General features: G+C 37.7%; 1 protein-coding gene across 3 annotated transcripts in view; it reads left to right on the top strand.

Annotated features, from left to right (window-relative positions):
- lama5 (laminin, alpha 5) overlaps positions 1-25341 on the top strand; it is a 280241-nt gene that overhangs the window by 233379 nt on the left and 21521 nt on the right. The window contains exons 62-71 of one of the 3 annotated variants that reach the window (XM_036947797.2): positions 10707-10846; positions 11263-11416; positions 12247-12380; positions 14813-14978; positions 19065-19199; positions 20778-20932; positions 21179-21311; positions 22163-22306; positions 23306-23436; positions 25044-25208. In XM_036947797.2, coding sequence (XP_036803692.2) covers positions 10707-10846; positions 11263-11416; positions 12247-12380; positions 14813-14978; positions 19065-19199; positions 20778-20932; positions 21179-21311; positions 22163-22306; positions 23306-23436; positions 25044-25208 — 1457 coding nt within the window. Of the gene's footprint in view, positions 1-10706; positions 10847-11262; positions 11417-12246; positions 12381-14372; positions 14507-14592; positions 14712-14812; positions 14979-19064; positions 19200-20777; positions 20933-21178; positions 21312-22162; positions 22307-23305; positions 23437-25043; positions 25209-25341 lie in introns of those variants that run through there. The other 2 variants (XM_090204017.1, XM_090204018.1) reach the window with 2 other exon arrangements.

The raw sequence follows: 25341 nt of genomic DNA, 5'->3' as shown, positions 1-25341 counted from the left end.
ACAGTGTATATACCATTAGACAGTGTATATCATTAGACAGTATATATACCATTAGACAGTGTATATCATTAGACAGTGTATATACCATTAGACAGTGTATATCATTAGACAGTATATATACCATTAGACAGTGTATATCATTAGACAGTATATATACCATTAGACAGTGTATATCATTAGACAGTGTATATCATTAGACAGTGTATATACCATTAGACAGTGTATATCATTAGACAGTAGATATACCATTAGACAGTGTATATCATTAGACAGTGTATATCATTAGACAGTGTATATCATTAGACAGTGTATATACCATTAGACAGTGTATATCATTAGACAGTATATATACCATTAGACAGTGTATATCATTAGACAGTATATATACCATTAGACAGTGTATATCATTAGACAGTGTATATACCATTAGACAGTGTATATCATTAGACAGTGTATATACCATTAGACAGTGTATATCATTAGACAGTATATATACCATTAGACAGTGTATATCATTAGACAGTGTATATACCATTAGACAGTGTATATCATTAGACAGTATATATACCATTAGACAGTGTATATCATTAGACAGTGTATATACCATTAGACAGTGTATATCATTAGACAGTATATATACCATTAGACAGTGTATATCATTAGACAGTATATATACCATTAGACAGTGTATATCATTAGACAGTGTATATACCATTAGACAGTGTATATCATTAGACAGTATATATACCATTAGACAGTGTATATCATTAGACAGTGTATATACCATTAGACAGTGTATATCATTAGACAGTATATATACCATTAGACAGTGTATATCATTAGACAGTATATATACCATTAGACAGTGTATATCATTAGACAGTGTATATCATTAGACAGTGTATATACCATTAGACAGTGTATATCATTAGACAGTATATATACCATTAGACAGTGTATATACCATTAGACAGTGTATATCATTAGACAGTATATATACCATTAGACAGTGTATATCATTAGACAGTATATATACCATTAGACAGTGTATATCATTAGACAGTATATATACCATTAGACAGTGTATATCATTAGACAGTATATATATCATTAGACAGTGTATATCATTAGACAGTGTATATCATTAGACAGTGTATATCATTAGACAGTGTATATACCATTAGACAGTGTATATACCATTAGACTGTGTATATACCATTAGACAGTGTATATCATTAGACAGTATATACCATTAGACAGTGTATATCATTAGACAGTATATATATACCATTAGACATTGTATATCATTAGACAGTGTATATCATTAGACAGTGTATATCATTAGACAGTATATACACCATTAGACAGTGTATATCATTAGACAGTGTATATCATTAGACAGTATATGCCATTAGACAGTGTATATACCATTAGACAGTGTATATACCATTAGACAGTGTATATACCATTAGACAGTGTATATACCATTAGACAGTGTATATCATTAGACAGTGAATATCATTAGACAGTATATACATCATTAGACAGTGTATATCATTAGACAGTGTATATCATTAGACAGTATATGCCATTAGACAGTGTATACCATTAGACAGTATATATACCATTAGACAGTATATACCATTAGACAGTGTATATATCATTAGACAGTGTATATCATTAGACAGTGTATATCATTAGACAGTGTATATCATTAGACAGTGTATATATCATTAGACAGTGTATATCATTAGACAGTATATATACCATTAGACAGTGTATATCATTAGACAGTGTATATACCATTAGACAGTGTATATCATTAGACAGTATATATACCATTAGACAGTGTATATCATTAGACAGTATATATACCATTAGACAGTGTATATCATTAGACAGTGTATATCATTAGACAGTGTATATACCATTAGACAGTGTATATCATTAGACAGTATATATACCATTAGACAGTGTATATACCATTAGACAGTGTATATCATTAGACAGTATATATACCATTAGACAGTGTATATCATTAGACAGTATATATACCATTAGACAGTGTATATCATTAGACAGTATATATACCATTAGACAGTGTATATCATTAGACAGTATATATATCATTAGACAGTGTATATCATTAGACAGTGTATATCATTAGACAGTGTATATCATTAGACAGTGTATATACCATTAGACAGTGTATATACCATTAGACAGTGTATATACCATTAGACAGTGTATATCATTAGACAGTATATACCATTAGACAGTGTATATCATTAGACAGTATATATATACCATTAGACATTGTATATCATTAGACAGTGTATATCATTAGACAGTGTATATCATTAGACAGTATATACACCATTAGACAGTGTATATCATTAGACAGTGTATATCATTATACAGTATATGCCATTAGACAGTGTATATACCATTAGACAGTGTATATACCATTAGACAGTGTATATACCATTAGACAGTGTATATACCATTAGACAGTGTATATCATTAGACAGTGAATATCATTAGACAGTATATACATCATTAGACAGTGTATATCATTAGACAGTGTATATCATTAGACAGTATATGCCATTAGACAGTGTATACCATTAGACAGTATATATACCATTAGACAGTATATACCATTAGACAGTGTATATATCATTAGACAGTGTATATCATTAGACAGTGTATATCATTAGACAGTGTATATCATTAGACAGTGTATATACCATTAGACAGTGTATATACCATTAGACAGTGTATATACCATTAGACAGTGTATATCATTAGACAGTATATATATACCATTAGACATTGTATATCATTAGACAGTGTATATCATTAGACAGTGTATATCATTAGACAGTATATACACCATTAGACAGTGTATATCATTAGACAGTGTATATCATTAGACAGTATATGCCATTAGACAGTGTATATACCATTAGACAGTGTATATCATTAGACAGTGTATATCATTAGACAGTATATATACCATTAGACAGTGTATATACCATTAGACAGTGTATATCATTAGACAGTGTATATACCATTAGACAGTGTATATCATTAGACAGTATATATACCATTAGACAGTGTATATCATTAGACAGTATATATACCATTAGACAGTGTATATCATTAGACAGTATATATATCATTAGACAGTGTATATCATTAGACAGTGTATATCATTAGACAGTGTATATCATTAGACAGTGTATATACCATTAGACAGTGTATATACCATTAGACAGTGTATATACCTTTAGACAGTGTATATCATTAGACAGTATATACCATTGGACAGTGTATATCATTAGACAGTATATATATACCATTAGACATTGTATATCATTAGACAGTGTATATCATTAGACAGTGTATATCATTAGACAGTATATACACCATTAGACAGTGTATATCATTAGACAGTGTATATCATTAGACAGTATATGCCATTAGACAGTGTATATACCATTAGACAGTGTATATACCATTAGACAGTGTATATATCATTAGACAGTGTATATACCATTAGACAGTGTATATCATTAGACAGTGAATATCATTAGACAGTATATACATCATTAGACAGTGTATATAATTAGACAGTGTATATCATTAGACAGTATATGCCATTAGACAGTGTATACCATTAGACAGTATATATACCATTAGACAGTATATACCATTAGACAGTGTATATATCATTAGACAGTGTATATCATTAGACAGTGTATATCATTAGACAGTGTATATCATTAGACAGTGTATATACCATTAGACAGTGTATATACCATTAGACAGTGTATATACCATTAGACAGTGTATATCATTAGACAGTATATATATACCATTAGACATTGTATATCATTAGACAGTGTATATCATTAGACAGTATATACACCATTAGACAGTGTATATCATTAGACAGTGTATATCATTAGACAGTATATGCCATTAGACAGTGTATATACCATTAGACAGTGTATATACCATTAGACAGTGTATATATCATTAGACAGTATATACATCATTAGACAGTATATACATCATTAGACAGTGTATATCATTCGACAGTATATGCCATTAGACAGTGTATACCATTAGACAGTATATATACCATTAGACAGTATATACCATTAGACAGTGTATATACCATTAGATAGTGTATATCATTTGACAGTATATGCCATTAGACAGTGTATATACCATTAGACAGTGTATATACCATTAGACAGTGTATATCATTAGACAGTGAATATCATTAGACAGTATATACACCATTAGACAGTGTATATCATTAGACAGTGTATATCATTAGACAGTATATACCATTAGACAGTATATATACCATTAGACAGTATATACCATTAGACAGTATATATACCATTAGACAGTATATATACCATTAGACAGTATATACCATTAGACAGTATATATACCATTAGACAGTATATACCATTAGACAGTATATACCATTAGACAGTGTATATACCATTAGACAGTGTATATCATTAGACAGTATATATACCATTAGACAGTGTATATCATTAGACAGTATATATACCATTAGACAGTGCATATCATTAGACAGTGTATATACCATTAGACAGTGTATATCATTAGACAGTATATATACCATTAGACAGTGTATATCATTAGACAGTATATATACCATTAGACAGTGTATATCATTAGACAGTATATATACCATTAGACAGTGTATATCATTAGACAGTGTATATACCATTAGACAGTGTATATCATTAGACAGTATATATACCATTAGACAGTGTATATCATTAGACAGTATATATACCATTAGACAGTGTATATCATTAGACAGTTTATATCATTAGACAGTGTATATCATTAGACAGTGTATATACCATTAGACAGTGTATATCATTAGACAGTATATATACCATTAGACAGTGTATATCATTAGACAGTGTATATCATTAGACAGTGTATATCATTAGACAGTGTATATACCATTAGACAGTGTATATCATTAGACAGTATATATACCATTACACAGTGTATATCATTAGACAGTATATATACCATTAGACAGTGTATATCATTAGACAGTGTATATACCATTAGACAGTGTATATACCATTAGACAGTGTATATCATTAGACAGTATATACCATTAGACAGTGTATATCATTAGACAGTATATATATACCATTAGACATTGTATATCATTAGACAGTGTATATCATTAGACAGTGTATATCATTAGACAGTATATACACCATTAGACAGTGTATATCATTAGACAGTGTATATCATTAGACAGTATATGCCATTAGACAGTGTATATACCATTAGACAGTGTATATACCATTAGACAGTGTATATATCATTAGACAGTATATACATCATTAGACAGTGTATATCATTAGACAGTGTATATCATTAGACAGTATGTGCCATTAGACAGTGTATACCATTAGACAGTATATATACCATTAGACAGTGTATATACCATTAGATAGTGTATATCATTTGACAGTATATGCCATTAGACAGTGTATATACCATTAGACAGTGTATATACCATTAGACAGTGAATATCATTAGACAGTATATACACCATTAGACATTGTATATCATTAGACAGTGTATATCATTAGACAGTATATATACCATTAGACAGTATATACCATTAGACAGTATATATATACCATTAGACAGTATATACCATTACACAGTATATATACCATTAGACAGTGTATATCATTAGACAGTGTATATACCATTAGACAGTGTATATCATTAGACAGTATATATACCATTAGACAGTGTATATCATTTGACAGTATATGCCATTAGACAGTGTATATACCATTAGACAGTGTATATACCATTAGACAGTGTATATCATTAGACAGTGAATATCATTAGACAGTATATACACCATTAGACAGTGTATATCATTAGACAGTGTATATCATTAGACAGTATATACCATTAGACAGTATATATACCATTAGACAGTATATACCATTAGACAGTATATATACCATTAGACAGTATATATACCATTAGACAGTATATACCATTAGACAGTATATATACCATTAGACAGTATATACCATTAGACAGTATATACCATTAGACAGTGTATATACCATTAGACAGTGTATATCATTAGACAGTATATATACCATTAGACAGTGTATATCATTAGACAGTATATATACCATTAGACAGTGTATATCATTAGACAGTGTATATACCATTAGACAGTGTATATCATTAGACAGTATATATACCATTAGACAGTGTATATCATTAGACAGTATATATACCATTAGACAGTGTATATCATTAGACAGTATATATACCATTAGACAGTGTATATCATTAGACAGTGTATATACCATTAGACAGTGTATATCATTAGACAGTATATATACCATTAGACAGTGTATATCATTAGACAGTATATATACCATTAGACAGTGTATATCATTAGACAGTTTATATCATTAGACAGTGTATATCATTAGACAGTGTATATACCATTAGACAGTGTATATCATTAGACAGTATATATACCATTAGACAGTGTATATCATTAGACAGTGTATATCATTAGACAGTGTATATCATTAGACAGTGTATATACCATTAGACAGTGTATATCATTAGACAGTATATATACCATTACACAGTGTATATCATTAGACAGTATATATACCATTAGACAGTGTATATCATTAGACAGTGTATATACCATTAGACAGTGTATATACCATTAGACAGTGTATATCATTAGACAGTATATACCATTAGACAGTGTATATCATTAGACAGTATATATATACCATTAGACATTGTATATCATTAGACAGTGTATATCATTAGACAGTGTATATCATTAGACAGTATATACACCATTAGACAGTGTATATCATTAGACAGTGTATATCATTAGACAGTATATGCCATTAGACAGTGTATATACCATTAGACAGTGTATATACCATTAGACAGTGTATATATCATTAGACAGTATATACATCATTAGACAGTGTATATCATTAGACAGTATGTGCCATTAGACAGTGTATACCATTAGACAGTATATATACCATTAGACAGTGTATATACCATTAGATAGTGTATATCATTTGACAGTATATGCCATTAGACAGTGTATATACCATTAGACAGTGTATATACCATTAGACAGTGAATATCATTAGACAGTATATACACCATTAGACATTGTATATCATTAGACAGTATATACCATTAGACAGTATATATACCATTAGACAGTATATACCATTAGACAGTATATATATACCATTAGACAGTATATACCATTACACAGTATATATACCATTAGACAGTATATACCATTAGACAGTATATACCACTAGACAGTGTATATACCATTAGACAGTGTATATCATTAGACAGTATATATACTATTAGACAGTGTATATCATTAGACAGTGTATATCATTAGACAGTGTATATACCATTAGACAGTGTATATCATTAGACAGTGTATATACCATTAGACAGTGTATATCATTAGACAGTATATATACCATTAGACAGTGTATATCATTAGACAGTATATATACCATTAGACAGTGTATATCATTAGACAGTATATATACCATTAGACAGTGTATATCATTAGACAGTGTATATCATTAGACAGTGTATATCATTAGACAGTGTATATACCATTAGACAGTGTATATCATTAGACAGTATATATACCATTAGACAGTGTATATCATTAGACAGTATATATACCATTAGACAGTGTATATCATTAGACAGTGTATATACAATTAGACAGTGTATATCATTCGACAGTATATATACCATTAGACAGTGTATATCATTAGACAGTGTATATACCATTAGACAGTGTATATCATTAGACAGTATATATATCATTAGACAGTGTATATCATTAGACAGTGTATATACCATTAGACAGTGTATATCATTAGACAGTGTATATACCATTAGACAGTGTATATCATTAGACAGTATATATACCATTAGACAGTGTATATCATTAGACAGTATATATACCATTAGACAGTGTATATCATTAGACAGTGTATATACCATTAGACAGTGTATATCATTAGACAGTATATATACCATTAGACAGTGTATATACCATTAGCCAGTGTATATCATTAGACAGTATATATACCATTAGACAGTGTATATCATTAGACAGTATATATACCATTAGACAGTGTATATCATTAGACAGTATATATACCATTAGACAGTGTATATCATTAGACAGTATATATATCATTAGACAGTGTATATCATTAGACAGTGTATATACCATTAGACAGTGTATATCATTAGATAGTGTATATCATTAGACAGTGTATATACCATTAGACAGTATATATACCATTAGACAGTGTATATACCATTAGACAGTGTATATCATTAGACAGTATATACCATTAGACAGTGTATATACCATTAGACATTGTATATCATTAGACAGTGTATATACCATTAGACAGTATATATACCATTAGACAGTATATACCATTAGACAGTATATATACCATTAGACAGTATATATACCATTAGACAGTATATACCATTAGACAGTATATATACCATTAGACAGTATATACCATTAGACAGTATATACCATTAGACAGTATATATACCATTAGACAGTATATACCATTAGACAGTGTATATACCATTAGACAGTGTATATATCATTAGACAGTGTATATCATTAGACAGTATATACCATTAGACAGTATATACCATTAGACAGTATATATACCATTAGACAGTATATATACCATTAGACAGTATATACCATTAGACAGTATATACCATTAGACAGTGTACATACCATTAGACAGTATATACCATTAGACAGTATATACCATTAGACAGTATATACCATTAGACAGTGTATATACCATTATACAGTATATACCATTAGACAGTATATACCATTAGACAGTGTATATACCATTAGACAGTATATACCATTAGACAGTATATACCATTAGACAGTATATACCATTAGACAGTGTATATACCATTAGACAGTATATACCATTAGACAGTATATACCAATAGACAGTATATACCATTAGACAGTATATATACCATTAGACAGTATATACCATTAGACAGTATATATACCATTAGACAGTATATACCATTAGACAGTGTATATACCATTAGACAGTGTATATATCATTAGACAGTGTATATCATTAGACAGTATATACCATTAGACAGTATATACCATTAGACAGTATATACCATTAGACAGTATATACCATTAGACAGTATATACCATTAGACAGTATATACCATTAGACAGTATATACCATTAGACAGTGTATATACCATTAGACAGTATATACCATTAGACAGTATATACCATTAGACAGTATATACCATTAGACAGTATATACCATTAGACAGTATATACCATTAGACAGTGTATATCATTAAACAGTATATACCATTTGACAGTATATCCCATTATACAGTATATACCATTAGACAGTGTATATACCATTAGACAGTATATACCATTAGACAGTATATACCATTAGACAGTATATACCATTAGACAGTGTATATACCATTAGACAGTGTACACCATTAGACCGTGCCTGTATCACTACTAGTGTAGTTTTTAATGTAGTATTTTTCTAGGAAACTGTATGAGAAGAATGACCATCAAATATGGAATTCTATAGTCCAGTAATAGAGTACCACAGTATGAGTCATAATACCCATAAAGCCTAGCGGTCAAACAGGGAAATGGTTCCAATATTTTTTTTTCAAACATTCATTTTTCCCGTAGGGGATTTTAGAAACACTTAAATGAAGGTCTGTGTTTCGTTTAGATTTACCCCTGGCGTGACATTTTGATTACCATGTCAATCTCTCTAGGACAAGGTTTACTTTTATCAATATAGTCACCTGTATTTACCCCCCCAAAAAACGAAAGCTAATTAGCTGCTAATGTGGCTATCATAAAGAACTACAAATACCATGATGCTCTGGAGGAGACTGACGAATCGAGGACATGGTAAGAAGATCTGGATTAACTATCTAATGTTAGATGCATGTAGCAATGAATAAATTAGCGACATTTCTTTAAATGGACAATTCTGTTAACTATCTTATACAAATGTTAAATTGACACAATACCTGTTAGCAAAGATGTCAGCTAAAGATGACGTGCAGGAGCATGCTGGGATTTGTAGTCTTGCATGATGTCTACTTTGATGATAATTAGCATTTTCGAATCAGAGTAAATAGTGCCGAAAACATCGATAAAAGTCACCTTGTCCGAGAGAGATTTACACGCTTATCAGAACGTCACACCAGGGTAAACCTACACGAAACACAGACCTTATTTTAAGTGTTTCTTAACAAAAACGATTGGAACCGTTTCCCTGTTTGACCGCTAGGTTTTATGGGTATTATGACACCTCCACTGTTGGACTCTATGATTATGCTGTTTCCTGTTTCCTGTTTCCTGTCTGTATAGTCCAGTAATGATAATGCGTTTCCTGTTTCCTGTCTGTAGTCCAGTAATGATAATGCGTTCTCCTGTTTCCTGTCTGTAGTCCAGTAATGATAATGCGTTTCCTGTTTCCTGTCTGTAGTCCAGTAAAGAGTTCCTGGGCATGATGCTGCAGGGGAGGAGACTGCACTGGCTGTTCAACGTGGGCGGAGACACGGCTGAGGTGGAGATGCAGGAGGATGTCCAAACAGATGGTGACTTCAACAACGTGGTCCTGGAAAGGTAACTACTGCCACTGTCATTGGCTGGATTTGTTGTCACTCGAGAAGCCAATGTCTTCACCATTAGACCAAGAGGAATTTATCCTAGTCCAAGACGGCGACAATTGCACTTTCAAGTCTGTAAAGAGGCATGTCATCACCACCACCATCACCATTTTAACCTGCTCTCGCTCTCCCTCTCCCTCTCTCTCTGTCTCTCTCTCTCTCTCGCTCTCCCTCTCCCTCCCTCTCTCTCTCTCTCTCTCTCTCTCTCTCTCTCTCTCTCCCTCTCCTTCTCTCTCTCTCTCTCTCTCTCTCTCTCCTTCTCTCTCTCTCTCTCTCTCTCCCGCTCTCCCTCTCCCTCTCCCTCTCCCTCTCCCTCTCTCTCTCGCTCTCTCTCTCTCTCTCTCTATATATATATATATATTTTCTTTCTAGGATCCTTCAGTACGGCCAGATGGCCATGTCTTCAGAGCTCAGTGAGGCCAGGATGACCAAGGCTGTGGTGGAGGCAGGAGGGGATAGTGGACTGCTCAACCTCCAGACTGAAGAGACTGTGTTCTACGTGGGAGGATACCCTGACACGTTCGCGGTGAGAGGGAGCTGTGGTTGGGGGTATAGACAGTGGTTTACCAAACACACAGGAGACCGAGCTATAGTTTTCTCCCTTATGTATCGAATGTTTGTAACTTATAGATGTGTTTCCTTTCCCAGCCCCCTCAGTAACCCATATCTCTCTCTACCTTCTCCCAGCCTCCTCAGTAACCCATATCTCTCTCTACCTTCTCTCAGCCCCCTCAGTAACCCATATCTCTCTCTGTTCTTCTCTCAGCCCCCTCAGTAACCCATATCTCTCTCTACCTTCTCTCAGCCCCCTCAGTAACATATCTCTCTCTACCTTCTCTCAGCCCCTCAGTAACATCTCTGTCTCTCTGTTCTTCTCTCAGCCTCCTCAGTAACATCTCTGTCTCTCTGTTCTTCTCTCAGCCTCTTCAGTAACATCTCTGTCTCTCTGTTCTTCTCTCAGCCTCCTCAGTAACATCTCTGTCTCTGTTCTTCTCTCAGCCCCCTCAGTAACCCATATCTCTCTCTACCTTCTCTCAGCCTCCTCAGTAACATCTCTGTCTCTCTGTTCTTCTCTCAGCCTCCTCAGTAACATCTCTGTCTCTCTGTTCTTCTCAGCCTCCTCAGTAACATATCTTACTCTTTGTTCTTCTCTCAGCCTCCTCAGTAACATATCTTCCTCTCTGTACTTCTCTCAGCCTCCTCAGTAACATATCTTCCTCTATGTTCTTCACTCAGCCTCCTCAGTAACATATCTTCCTCTCTGTTCTTCTCTCAGCCTCCTCAGTAACATCTCTGTCTCTCTGTTCTTCTCCCAGCCTCCTCAGTAACATCTCTGTCTCTCTGTTCTTCTCTCAGCCCCCTCTCCAGCTCCAGCTGCCCAATCTCAAGGGCTGTATTGAGCTGGAGACCCTGAATGAGGAAGTGCTCAGTCTCTATAACTTTGAGAACATCTTCCAACTCAACACCACCGAGGAGAAACCATGTGGAAGGTGGGACCATTAGCAGACCACTACATCTTATCTCTATGGCTGGAGCTCTCAGCACTGAATCCTAACAAGAGCCACATCCAACGTGTGTTGACTCCTGCATCAGGGAGCTATAGTGTCCATCCCCTATAAACCACTGTGTGTTGACTCCTGCATCTGGGAGCTATAGTGTCCATCCCCTATAAACCACTGTGTGTTGACTCCTGCATCAGGGAGCTATCGTGTCCATCCCCTATAAACCACTGTGTGTTGACTCCTACATCAGGGAGCTATAGTGTCCATCCCCTATAAACCACTGTGTGTTGACTCCTGCATCAGGGAGCTATAGTGTCCATCCCCTATAAACCACTGTGTGTTGACTCCTGCATCAGGGAGCTATAGTGTCCATCCCCTATAAACCACTGTGTGTTGACTCCTACATCAGGGAGCTATAGTGTCCATCCCCTATAAACCACTGTGTGTTGACTCCTGCATCAGGGAGCTATAGTGTCCATCCCCTATAAACCACTGTGTGTTGACTCCTGCATCTGGGAGCTATAGTGTCCATCCCCTATAAACCACTGTGTGTTGACTCCTGCATCAGGGAGCTATAGTGTCCATCCCCTATAAACCACTGTGTGTTGACTCCTGCATCAGGGAGCTATAGTGTCCATCCCCTATAAACCACTGTGTGTTGACTCCTGCATCAGGGAGCTATAGTGTCCATCCCCCTTTAAACCACTGTGTGTTGACTCCTGCATCAGGGAGCTATAGTGTCCATCCCCTATAAACCACTGTGTGTTGACTCCTGCATCAGGGAGCTATAGTGTCCATCCCCTATAAACCACTGTGTGTTGACTCCTGCATCAGGGAGCTATAGTGTCCATCCCCTATAAACCACTGTGTGTTGACTCCTGCATCAGGGAGCTATAGTGTCCATCCCCTATAAACCACTGTGTGTTGACTCCTGCATCAGGGAGCTATAGTGTCCATCCCCTATAAACCACTGTGTGTTGACTCCTGCATCAGGGAGCTATAGTGTCCACCCCCTATAAACCACTGTGTGTTGACTCCTGCATCAGGGAGCTATAGTGTCCATCCCCTATAAACCACTGTGTGTTGACTCCTGCATCAGGGAGCTATAGTGTCCATCCCCTATAAACCACTGTGTGTTGACTCCTGCATCAGGGAGCTATAGTGTCCATCCCCCTTTAAACCACTGTGTGTTGACTCCTGCATCAGGGAGCTATAGTGTCCATCCCCTATAAACCACTGTGTGTTGACTCCTGCATCAGGGAGCTATAGTGTCCATCCCCTATAAACCACTGTGTGTTGACTCCTGCATCAGGGAGCTATAGTGTCCATCCCCTATAAACCACTGTGTGTTGACTCCTGCATCAGGGAGCTATAGTGTCCATCCCCCTTTAAACCACTGTGTGTTGACTCCTGCATCAGGGAGCTATAGTGTCCATCCCCTATAAACCACTGTGTGTTGACTCCTGCATCAGGGAGCTATAGTGTCCATCCCCTATAAACCACTGTGTGTTGACTCCTGCATCAGGGAGCTATAGTGTCCATCCCCTATAAACCACTGTGTGTTGACTCCTGCATCAGGGAGCTATAGTGTCCATCCCCTACAAAATGCTGATCTTATCATTTGCTGTCTACACTCTTAGAACAAAGGGTTCCAAAAGGATTCTTCAGCTGTCCCCATAAGAGAACCATTTTGGGTTCCAGGTAGAACCCTTTTGGGTTCCAGGTAGAACCCTTTTGGGTTCCTGGTAGAACCCTGTTTGGAAACGGTTCTACATGGAACCAAAGGCCGTTCTTCAAAGGATTCTCCTACGGGGACAGCCCCGAAGAACCCTTTATTGTTCTAGATAGCACCTTCTTTTCCAAGGAGTGTACGGTTTAGTTCACAGTCAGGTAGCAAAACCAATGTACAACAGTTGTCTGTGAATATTGTGCTGTTGTTTTTGCCGTGTTAGTGACGCTTGTTTTCCCTCTGTCCGTCAGAGCGAAGCCGGTGTTGACTCAGCAGTGGGTGAACGACGCGGCCTACTCTGTGAATATTGTGACATTGTTTTTGCCGTGTTAGTGACGCGTGTTTTCCCTCTGTCCGTCAGAGCGAAGCCGGTGTTGACTCAGCAGTGGGTGAACGACGCGGCCTACTCTGTGAATATTGTGACATTGTTTTTGCCGTGTTAGTGACGCGTGTTTTCCCTCTGTCCGTCAGAGCGAAGCCGGTGTTGACCCAGCAGTGGGTGAACGACGCGGCCTACTCTGTGAATATTGTGACATTGTTTTTGCCGTGTTAGTGACGCGTGTTTTCCCTCTGTCCGTCAGAGCGAAGCCGGTGTTGACCCAGCAGTGGGTGAACGACGCGGCCTACTCTGTGAATATTGTGACATTGTTTTTGCCGTGTTAGTGACGCGTGTTTTCCCTCTGTCCGTCAGAGCGAAGCCGGTGTTGACCCAGCAGTGGGTGAACGACGCGGCCTACTTTGACGGGACGGGTTACGCCGAGGTCACCTTCAAGGAGGATGCAGGGAAGATGCAGCGCTTTGAACAGGAAGTTAAACTGATGAGTCACAACGGCATCCTGCTCATGCTCCTCAGCCAGGTCAGAGGTCACGCTACTGCTGCAGGGATTTATTAAGTCTCAAGATGACATGAAAATATATGTTCTCGGTGTTCAACCACTGGATAGGTTGTGATGAACTATTCAGAGGGGGGAAAACTATCTTACACACACGGTACTGCTGTATACAAAGAACGGCTGTGTCCCATAGGCTGTTAACGCTCTTAGTATCATACAATAATATAACTACTGACTGTTAACGCTCTTAGTATCATACTATAATATAACTACTGACTGTTAACGCTCTTAGTATCATACAATAATATAACTACTGACTGTTAACACTCTTAGTATCATACAATAATATAACTACTGACTGTTAACACTCTTAGTATCATACTATAATATAACTACTGACTGTTAACGCTCTTAGTATCATACTATAATATAACTACTGACTGTTAACGCTCTTAGTATCATACAATAATATAACTACTGACTGTTAACACTCTTAGTATCATACTATAATATAACTACTGACTGTTAACGCTCTTAGTATCATACAATAATATAACTACTGACTGTTAACACTCTTAGTATCATACTATAATATAACTACTGACTGTTAACGCTCTTAGTATCATACAATAATATAACTACTGACTGTTAACACTCTTAGTATCATACTATAATATAACTACTGACTGTTAACGCTCTTAGTATCATACAATAATATAACTACTGACTGTTAACGCTCTTAGTATCATACAATAATATAACTACTGACTGTTAACACTCTTAGTATCATACTATAATATAACTACTGACTGTTAACACTCTTAGTATCATACTATAATATAACTACTGACTGTTAACGCTCTTAGTATCATACAATAATATAACTACTGACTGTTAACGCTCTTAGTATCATACAATAATATAACTACTGACTGTTAACGCTCTTAGTATCATACAATAATATAACTACTGACTGTTAACGCTCTTAGTATCATACTATAATATAACTACTGACTGTTAACGTTCTTAGTATCATACAATAATATAACTACTGACTGTTAACGCTCTTAGTATCATACTATAATATAACTACTGACTGTTAACGCTCTTAGTATCATACTATAATATAACTACTGACTGTTAACGCTCTTAGTATCATACAATAATATAACTACTGACTGTTAACGCTCTTAGTATCATACAATAATATAACTACTGACTGTTAACGCTCTTAGTATCATACAATAATATAACTACTGACTGTTAACGCTCTTAGTATCATACAATAATATAACTACTGACTGTTAACGCTCTTAGTATCATACTATAATATAACTACTGACTGTTAACGCTCTTAGTATCATACAATAATATAACTACTGACTGTTAACGCTCTTAGTATCATACTATAATATAACTACTGACTGTTAACGCTCTTAGTATCATACAATAATATAACTACTGACTGTTAACTACTGACTGTTAACGCTCTTAGTATCATACAATAATATAACTACTGACTGTTAACTACTGACTGTTAACGCTCTTAGTATCATACTATAATATAACTACTGACTGTTAACGCTCTTAGTATCATACTATAATATAACTACTGGCTGTTAACGCTCTTAGTATCATACTATAATATAACTACTGACTGTTAACGCTCTTAGTATCATACTATAATATAACTACTGACTGTTAACGCTCTTAGTATCATACTATAATATAACTACTGACTGTTAACTACTGACTGTTAACGCTCTTAGTATCATACTATAATATAACTACTGACTGTTAACGCTCTTAGTATCATACTATAATATAACTACTGGCTGTTAACGCTCTTAGTATCATACTATAATATAACTACTGACTGTTAACGCTCTTAGTATCATACAATAATATAACTACTGACTGTTAACGCTCTTAGTATCATACTATAATATAACTACTGGCTGTTAACGCTCTTAGTATCATACAATAATATAACTACTGACTGTTAACACTCTTAGTATCATACTATAATATAACTACTGGCTGTTAACGCTCTTAGTATCATACTATAATATAACTACTGACTGTTAACGCTCTTAGTATCATACTATAATATAACTACTGACTGTTAACGCTCTTAGTATCATACTATAATATAACTACTGACTGTTAACGCTCTTAGTATCATACTATAATATAACTACTGACTGTTAACGCTCTTAGTATCATACTATAATATAACTACTGGCTGTTAACGCTCTTAGTATCATACAATAATATAACTACTGACTGTTAACGCTCTTAGTATCATACAATAATATAACTACTGACTGTTAACGCTCTTCTAAAAACAATGTTTTGGGTCCTGATTTACTTGGACTCTGCCCGTCCTGGATTTAAAACATGTGGAATGGTTTAACCGTTGTCATCGTTAAATCCCAGAGGTGGAGAAAGTACCCAATTGTCAAACTTGAGTAAAAGTAAAGATACCTTATTAATAGAAAATGACTCAAGTAAAAGCGAAAGTCACCCAGTAAAATACTACTTGAGTAAAAGTCAAAAAGTATTTGGTAATAAAATATACTTAAGTAACAAAAGTAAATGTATAAATCGTTTCAAATTCCTGATATTAACGTAAACCAGATGACACCATGTTCTTATTTTTGTTTAACGAGGCAAGTCAGTTAAGGACAAATTCTTATTTATAATGACGGCCTGCCCCGGCCAAATTCAGACGATGCTGGGCCAATTGATACCCTCTTGCTTCCTGTTTTAACCTGTCTGTGTGTAGCTTCCTGTTTTAACCTGTCTGTGTATTGATACCCTCTTGCTTCCTGTTTTAACCTGTCTGTGTGTAGCTTCCTGTTTTAAAACCTGTCTGTGTATTGATGCCCTCTTGCTTCCTGTTTTAACCTGTCTGTGTGTAGCTTCCTGTTTTAAAACCTGTCTGTGTATTGATGCCCTGTAGCTTCCTGTTTTAACCTGTCTGTGTATTGATGCCCTGTAGCTTCCTGTTTTAACCTGTCTGTGTATTGATGCCCTGTAGCTTCCTGTTTTAACCTGTCTGTTTATTGATGCCCTGTAGCTTCCTGTTTTAACCTGTCTGTGTGTAGCTTCCTGTTTTAACCTGTCTGTGTATTGATGCCCTGTAGCTTCCTGTTTTAACCTGTCTGTGTATTGATGCCCTGTAGCTTCCTGTTTTAACCTGTCTGTTTATTGATGCCCTGTAGCTTCCTGTTTTAACCTGTCTGTGTGTAGCTTCCTGTTTTAACCTGTCTGTGTATTGATGCCCTGTAGCTTCCTGTTTTAACCTGTCTGTGTATTGATGCCCTGTAGCTTCCTGTTTTAACCTGTCTGTTTATTGATGCCCTGTAGCTTCCTGTTTTAACCTGTCTGTGTGTAGCTTCCTGTTTTAACCTGTCTGTGTATTGATGCCCTGTAGCTTCCTGTTTTAACCTGTCTGTGTATTGATGCCCTGTAGCTTCCTGTTTTAACCTGTCTGTTTATTGATGCCCTGTAGCTTCCTGTTTTAACCTGTCTGTGTGTAGCTTCCTGTTTTAACCTGTCTGTGTATTGATGCCCTGTAGCTTCCTGTTTTAACCTGTCTGTGTATTGATGCCCTGTAGCTTCCTGTTTTAACCTGTCTGTTTATTGATGCCCTGTAGCTTCCTGTTTTAACCTGTCTGTGTGTAGCTTCCTGTTTTAACCTGTCTGTGTATTGATGCCCTGTAGCTTCCTGTTTTAACCTGTCTGTGTATTGATGCCCTGTAGCTTCCTGTTTTAACCTGTCTGTTTATTGATGCCCTGTAGCTTCCTGTTTTAACCTGTCTGTGTGTAGCTTCCTGTTTTAACCTGTCTGTGTATTGATGCCCTGTAGCTTCCTGTTTTAACCTGTCTGTGTATTGATGCCCTGTAGCTTCCTGTTTTAACCTGTCTGTGTATTGATGCCCTGTAGCTTCCTGTTTTAACCTGTCTGTGTATTGATGCCCTGTAGCTTCCTGTTTTAACCTGTCTGTGTATTGATGCCCTGTAGCTTCCTGTTTTAACCTGTCTGTTTATTGATGCCCTGTAGCTTCCTGTTTTAACCTGCTCTGTGTATTTGACCCCAATCAGGAGAAGTTCCTGAGCTTGGCGGTGCGTCAGGGACGTCTCAGGGTCTTCTATGACGTCACTGGCTCTCTACAGGAGCTGGAGCCTAAAGACCCAAACTCACCTTACCTCAAGATCAGCGACGCTGACCCCAAATCTGTAAGAGACATGCAACTGTTGCTTTAGGTTTATACAGTACATTATACTGTAGCTAGGGTTAAAGACTCTGTGAGGACACTGACATTAAAGTTAGTGTAAACATACACTAACTTGTATGTATGATACATGCAGTAGTATACATGCAGTAGGATGCAGTAGGATACATGCAGTATGATGCATGCAGTAGTATACATGCAGTAGGATGCATGCAGTAGGATGCATGCAGTAGGATACATGCAGTAGGATACATGCAGTAGGATGCATGCAGTAGGATGCATGCAGTAGGATGCATGCAGTGGGATGCATGCAGTGGGATACATGCAGTAGGATGTGTGCAGTAGGATACATGCAGTGGTATACATGCAGTAGTATACATGCAGTAGGATACATGCAGTAGGATGCATGCAGTAGAATACATGCAGTAGTATACATGCAGTAGGATGCATGCAGTAGGATACATGCAGTAGTATACATGCAGTATGATTCATGCAGTAGGATACATGCAGTAGTATACATGCAGTATGATTCATGCAGTAGGATACACGCAGTTGGATACATGCATTAGGATACACACAGTATGATACATGCAGTAAGATACATGCAGTAGTATACATGCAGTAGGATACATGCAGTAGGATACATGCAGTAGGATACATGCAGTAGTATACATACAGTAGTATACATGCAGTAGTATACATGCAGTAGGATACATGCAGTAGGATACACACACAGTATAATACATGCAGTAGGATACATGAAGTAGAGTACACACAGTATGATACATGCAGTAGGATACATGCAGTAGGATACACACACAGTATAATACATGCAGTAGGATACATGCAGTAGGATAGACGCAGTAGGATACATGCAGTAGGATACATGCAGTAGGATACACACACAGTATAATACATGCAGTAGGATAGACGCAGTAGGATACACGTAGTAGGATATACGCAGTAGGATACATGCAGTAGGATACATGCAGTAGGCTAGACGCAGTAGGATACATGCAGTAGGATACACACACAGTATAATACATGCAGTAGGATACATGCAGTAGGATACACACACAGTATAATACATGCAGTAGGATAGACGCAGTAGGATAGACGCAGTAGGATACACACAGAATTCATTGTCTTTGGGCAACAAGTAGTAAGTAGGTAGTGTGGTGGTGTGATGCGGAAGTGTTCAGTTTTGGAGAAAGAGTTTCTTAACCTCAAGACATTTTCTCCCGGAAGGTTAAAACTGTTTTGTTTTTGCAGTGGGCTAAATCAGGGTCAAACAGAGATTTTCTTGGACTTAAACACATCTACTTTGAAACAACAGTATCCACCTCACATACGTAAAGAAAGAAGACATCTGTACCGTGCCAGATATAGAGTTGAAATGTATTACATTTTGAGTTTTACATCCCAATAATACACTTTATATACATCACAGACTGAAATATAACACGACTGTTTGACGTTGAATCACCAGATTTTGAAGCATTCCACCCATGAGCCCACTAGAGGGCGCTTTGGCCGTTCGTCCTTGCCGGTTGTAAAATGGCGTGTTTGTGTTCCTGTGTAGTTGGAGATCATTATCCTCCTGTACGATACGACCACGCGTGTTGTGGTGAGGAACAACCGCCAAACCCTGTTCATCTACGTCTTCACCACGCCCCTGCCGCGCTTCGAAGGCAGCTACTACCTGGCCGGAGTCCCCGAGGACAAGATGCCTGAGAGGTGAGCCACATACACGCACACACACGCACGCAAGCACACACACACGCACGCACGCACACACACACGCACGCACGCACGCACGCACACGCGCGCGCACACGCACACACGCACACGAGCGCACACACACACACACACACACACACACACACACACACACACACACACACACACACACACGCACAGGAAAGACATTTCCAAGTATGAAACCGTATTTGACTGCAGTATGTTAATATATTTTTCTCCCAGCCTGAAGGCCCTGTTTCCTCGTCAGGGATCTCTTAAAGGCTGTTTCAGGAACATCAAGGCCATGAACTCTCACATCGACCTGAAGAGAATGAGCAGCTCTGGGGTCAGCTACGGCTGTGCCAACGACTTACTGGTTAGTATGTAGACACACACATGTACATAACAACTGGTCTGGGGTCAGCTACGGCTGTGCCAACGACTTACTGGTTAGTATATAGACACACATGTATATAACAACTGGTCTGGGGTCAGCTACGGCTGTGCCAACGACTTACTGGTTAGTATATATACACACATGTATATAACAACTGGTCTGGGGTCAGCTACGGCTGTGCCAGCAATCTGCTTGTGAGCATTGAGACAATGAAACTCTCAGCCATAGGGATAGATTGAGGTGGAAACTGAGTTGCACTTCCTAACCTCCTGCCCAATGTATGACCATATTAGAGAGACATATTTCCCTCAGATTACACAGATCCACAAAGAATTAGAAAACAAATCCAATTTTGATAAACTCCCATATCTACTGGGTGAAATTCCACAGTGTGACATCACAGCAGCAAGATTTGTGACCTGTTGCCACGAGAAAAGGGCAACCAGTGAAGAACAAACAGCATTGTAAATACAACTCATATTTATGCTTATTTATTTTCCCTTGTGTACTTTAACTATTTGTACATAGTTAAAACACTATATATATATATATAATATGGCATTTGTAATGTCTTTATTGTTTTGAAACCTCTGTATGTGTAATGTTTACTGTTAATTTTTATTGTTTATTTCACTTTATATATTCACTTTATATTTTATCTACCTCACTTGCTTTGGCAATGTTAACACATGTTTCCCATGCCAATAAAGCCCCTTGAATTGAATTGAATTGAATAGATTAAATGAAATATTCCCTGACCAAGATTAGTTGTCCTTTTAGTCACACTGATGAGATGGCCATTCTAATTCTGTGCTCTCTCTGTGTGTCAGGTGGCTCGTGAGGCTCACTTCTCAGGCCAGAGTTACCTGGACCTGTCTCCAGACAACATCCCTGGTCTCAGGAACAACTTCTACGCCGGCTTCGGCTTCCGCACAGACCAGAAGAACGGACTCATGTTCTACCACCAGGCTCAGGTACTGCTCGCATTCTCTCTCTGTCCTTCTCTTGCTCTCTGTTCTCTCTCTCTGTCTCTCCGTCCTCTCTCTGTCTGTCTGTTCTCTCTGTCTCTCTCTCTTGCTCTCTGTTCTGTCTCTCCGTTCTCTCTCTCTGTCTCTCTCTGTTCTTTCTCTGTCTCTCTGTCCTCTCTCTGTCTCTCCCTTCTCTCTCTGTCTCTCTCTCTATCTGGTGTTCTCTCTCATCAGAGCAGAGTGTGATGTAATGTGTTCTCTCATCAGGACAGAGTGTGATGTAATGTGTTCTCTCTCATCAGGACAGAGTGTGATGTAATGTGTTCTCTCTCATCAGGGCAGAGTGTGATGTAATGTGTTCTCTCTCATCAGGACAGAGTGTGATGTAATGTGTTCTCTCTCATCAGGGCAGAGTGTGATGTAATGTGTTCTCTCATCAGGACAGAGTGTGATGTAATGTGTTCTCTCTCATCAGGACAGAGTGTGATGTAATGTGTTCTCTCTCATCAGGGCAGAGTGTGATGTAATGTGTTCTCTCATCAGGACAGAGTGTGATGTAATGTGTTCTCTCATCAGGACAGAGTGTGATGTAATGTGTTCTCTCTCATCAGAGCAGAGTGTGATGTAATGTGTTCTCTCATCAGGACAGAGTGTGATGTAATGTGTTCTCTCTCATCAGGGCAGAGTGTGATGTAATGTGTTCTCTCATCAGGACAGAGTGTGATGTAATGTGTTCTCTCATCAGGGCAGAGTGTGATGTAATGTGTGTTTTGTCTGGTCAGGACGGAGTGTGATGTAATGTAATGTGTCTGGTCAGGACGGAGTGTGATGTAATGTAATGTGTCTGGTCAGGACGGAGTGTGATGTAATGTAATGTGTGTTTTGTCTGGTCAGGACGGAGTGTGATGTAATGTGTGTTTTGTCTGGTCAGGACGGAGTGTGATGTAATGTGTGTTTTGTCTGGTCAGGACGGAGTGTGATGTAATGTGTGTTTTGTCTGGTCAGGACGGTGTGTGTCAGGTGTTCCTGGATAAGGGTCATGTGGTAGTGAGGGCGGCTGACAGCGAGGTGAAGACTCAGCAGACCTACAACGATGACAACGATCATTATGTAACTCTGTACAGCAACAACAATGGGTAGGCTTTTCCATCCGTCAACTACATGATTATTATGTACCACTGATCTCTCGAGTTGACTAAGGCAAATTCAACACACATTATACTTTAGTTAGATACTGTAGCTGTAGGATCTCAATGAAACCCCTGCCCATGTGACATGTTGTGTCTCTGACGTGTTGCTGATGTCTTGTGTTGTTGGTTTGTGTCACTGACATGTTGCTGATGTCTTGTGTTGTTGGTTTGTGTCTCTGACATGTTGCTGATGTCTTGTGTTGTCTGTTTGTGTCACTAACATGTTGCTGATGTCTTGTGTTGTTGGTTTGTGTCACTAACATGTTGCTGATGTCTTGTGTTGTCTGTTTTTGTCACTAACATGTTGCTGATGTCTTGTGTTGTTGGTTTGTGTCTCTGACATGTTGCTGATGTCTTGTGTTGTCTGTTTGTGTCTCTGACATGTTGCTGATGTCTTGTGTTGTCTGTTTGTGTCTCTGACATGTTGCTGATGTCTTGTGTTGTCTGTTTGTGTCTCTGACATGTTGCTGATGTCTTGTGTTGTTGGTTTGTGTCTCTGACATGTTGCTGATGTCTTGTGTCGTTGGTTTGTGTCTCTGACGTGTTGCTGATGTCTTGTGTCGTTGTTTTGTGTCTCTGACATGTTGCTGATGCCTTGTGTCGTTGGTTTGTGTCTCTGACATGTTGCTGATGTCTTGTGTCGTTGTTTTGTGTCTCTGACATGTTGCTGATGTCTTGTGTTGTCTGTTTGTGTCTCTGACATGTTGCTGATGTCTTGTGTTGTTGGTTTGTGTCTCTGACATGTTGCTGATGTCTTGTGTTGTTGGTTTGCGTCTCTGACGTGTTGCTGATGTCTTGTGTTGTTGGTTTGTGTCTCTGACGTGTTGCTGATGTCTTGTGTCGTGGTTTGTGTCACTAACATGTTGCTGATGTCTTGTGTTGTTGGTTTGTGTCTCTGACGTGTCTCTGATGTCTTGTGTTGTTGGTTTGTGTCTCTGACGTGTCTCTGATGTCTTGTGTTGTTGGTTTGCGTCTCTGACGTGTTGCTGATGTCTTGTGTTGTTGGTTTGTGTCTCTGACGTGTCTCTGATGTCTTGTGTCGTGGTTTGTGTCACTAACATGTTGCTGATGTCTTGTGTTGTTGGTTTGTGTCTCTGACGTGTCTCTGATGTCTTGTGTTGTTGGTTTGTGTCTCTGACGTGTCTCTGATGTCTTGTGTCGTTGTTTTGTGTCTCTGACATGTTGCTGATGTCTTGTGTTGTTGGTTTGTGTCTCTGACGTGTCTCTGATGTCTTGTGTCGTTGTTTTGTGTCTCTGACATGTTGCTGATGTCTTGTGTCGTGGTTTGTGTCACTAACATGTTGCTGATGTCTTGTGTTGTTGGTTTGTGTCTCTGACGTGTCTCTGATGTCTTGTGTCGTGGTTTGTGTCTCTGACGTGTCTCTGATGTCTTGTGTTGTTGGTTTGTGTCTCTGACGTGTCTCTGATGTCTTGTGTCGTGGTTTGTGTCTCTGATGTCTTGTGTTGTTGGTTTGTGTCTCTGACGTGTCTCTGATGTCTTGTGTCGTGGTTTGTGTCTCTGATGTCTTGTGTCGTGGTTTGTGTCGCTGTAGGTTACGTGTTTATGTGGATGACGTCCTGGAGAAGGCTGGGGATACTGGTCGTGGAGGGGCCAGCAGCCAGGCGCTACTACTACCTGGAGGGGTCTACCTGGGAGGAACACCTGACAACAGCCTCAGCAACCTTACCGGCTGTCTTAGCAACCTGTTCATCAAGAGGTTAGTAACCTTACTGGCTGCCATAGTAACCTTACCGGCTGTCTTAGCAACCTGTTCATCAAGAGGTTAGTAACCTTACTGGCTGCCATAGTAACCTTACCGGCTGTCTTAGCAACCTGTTCATCAAGAGGTT

This window comes from Oncorhynchus mykiss, chromosome 16, assembly GCF_057628025.1.
Source record: "Oncorhynchus mykiss isolate SJ-2025 chromosome 16, ASM5762802v1, whole genome shotgun sequence".
NCBI classification, from domain to species: Eukaryota; Metazoa; Chordata; class Actinopteri; order Salmoniformes; family Salmonidae; genus Oncorhynchus; species Oncorhynchus mykiss.
The sequence above is the reverse complement of the archived record's forward strand: the minus strand, read 5'-3'. Positions and strand labels throughout refer to the sequence as shown.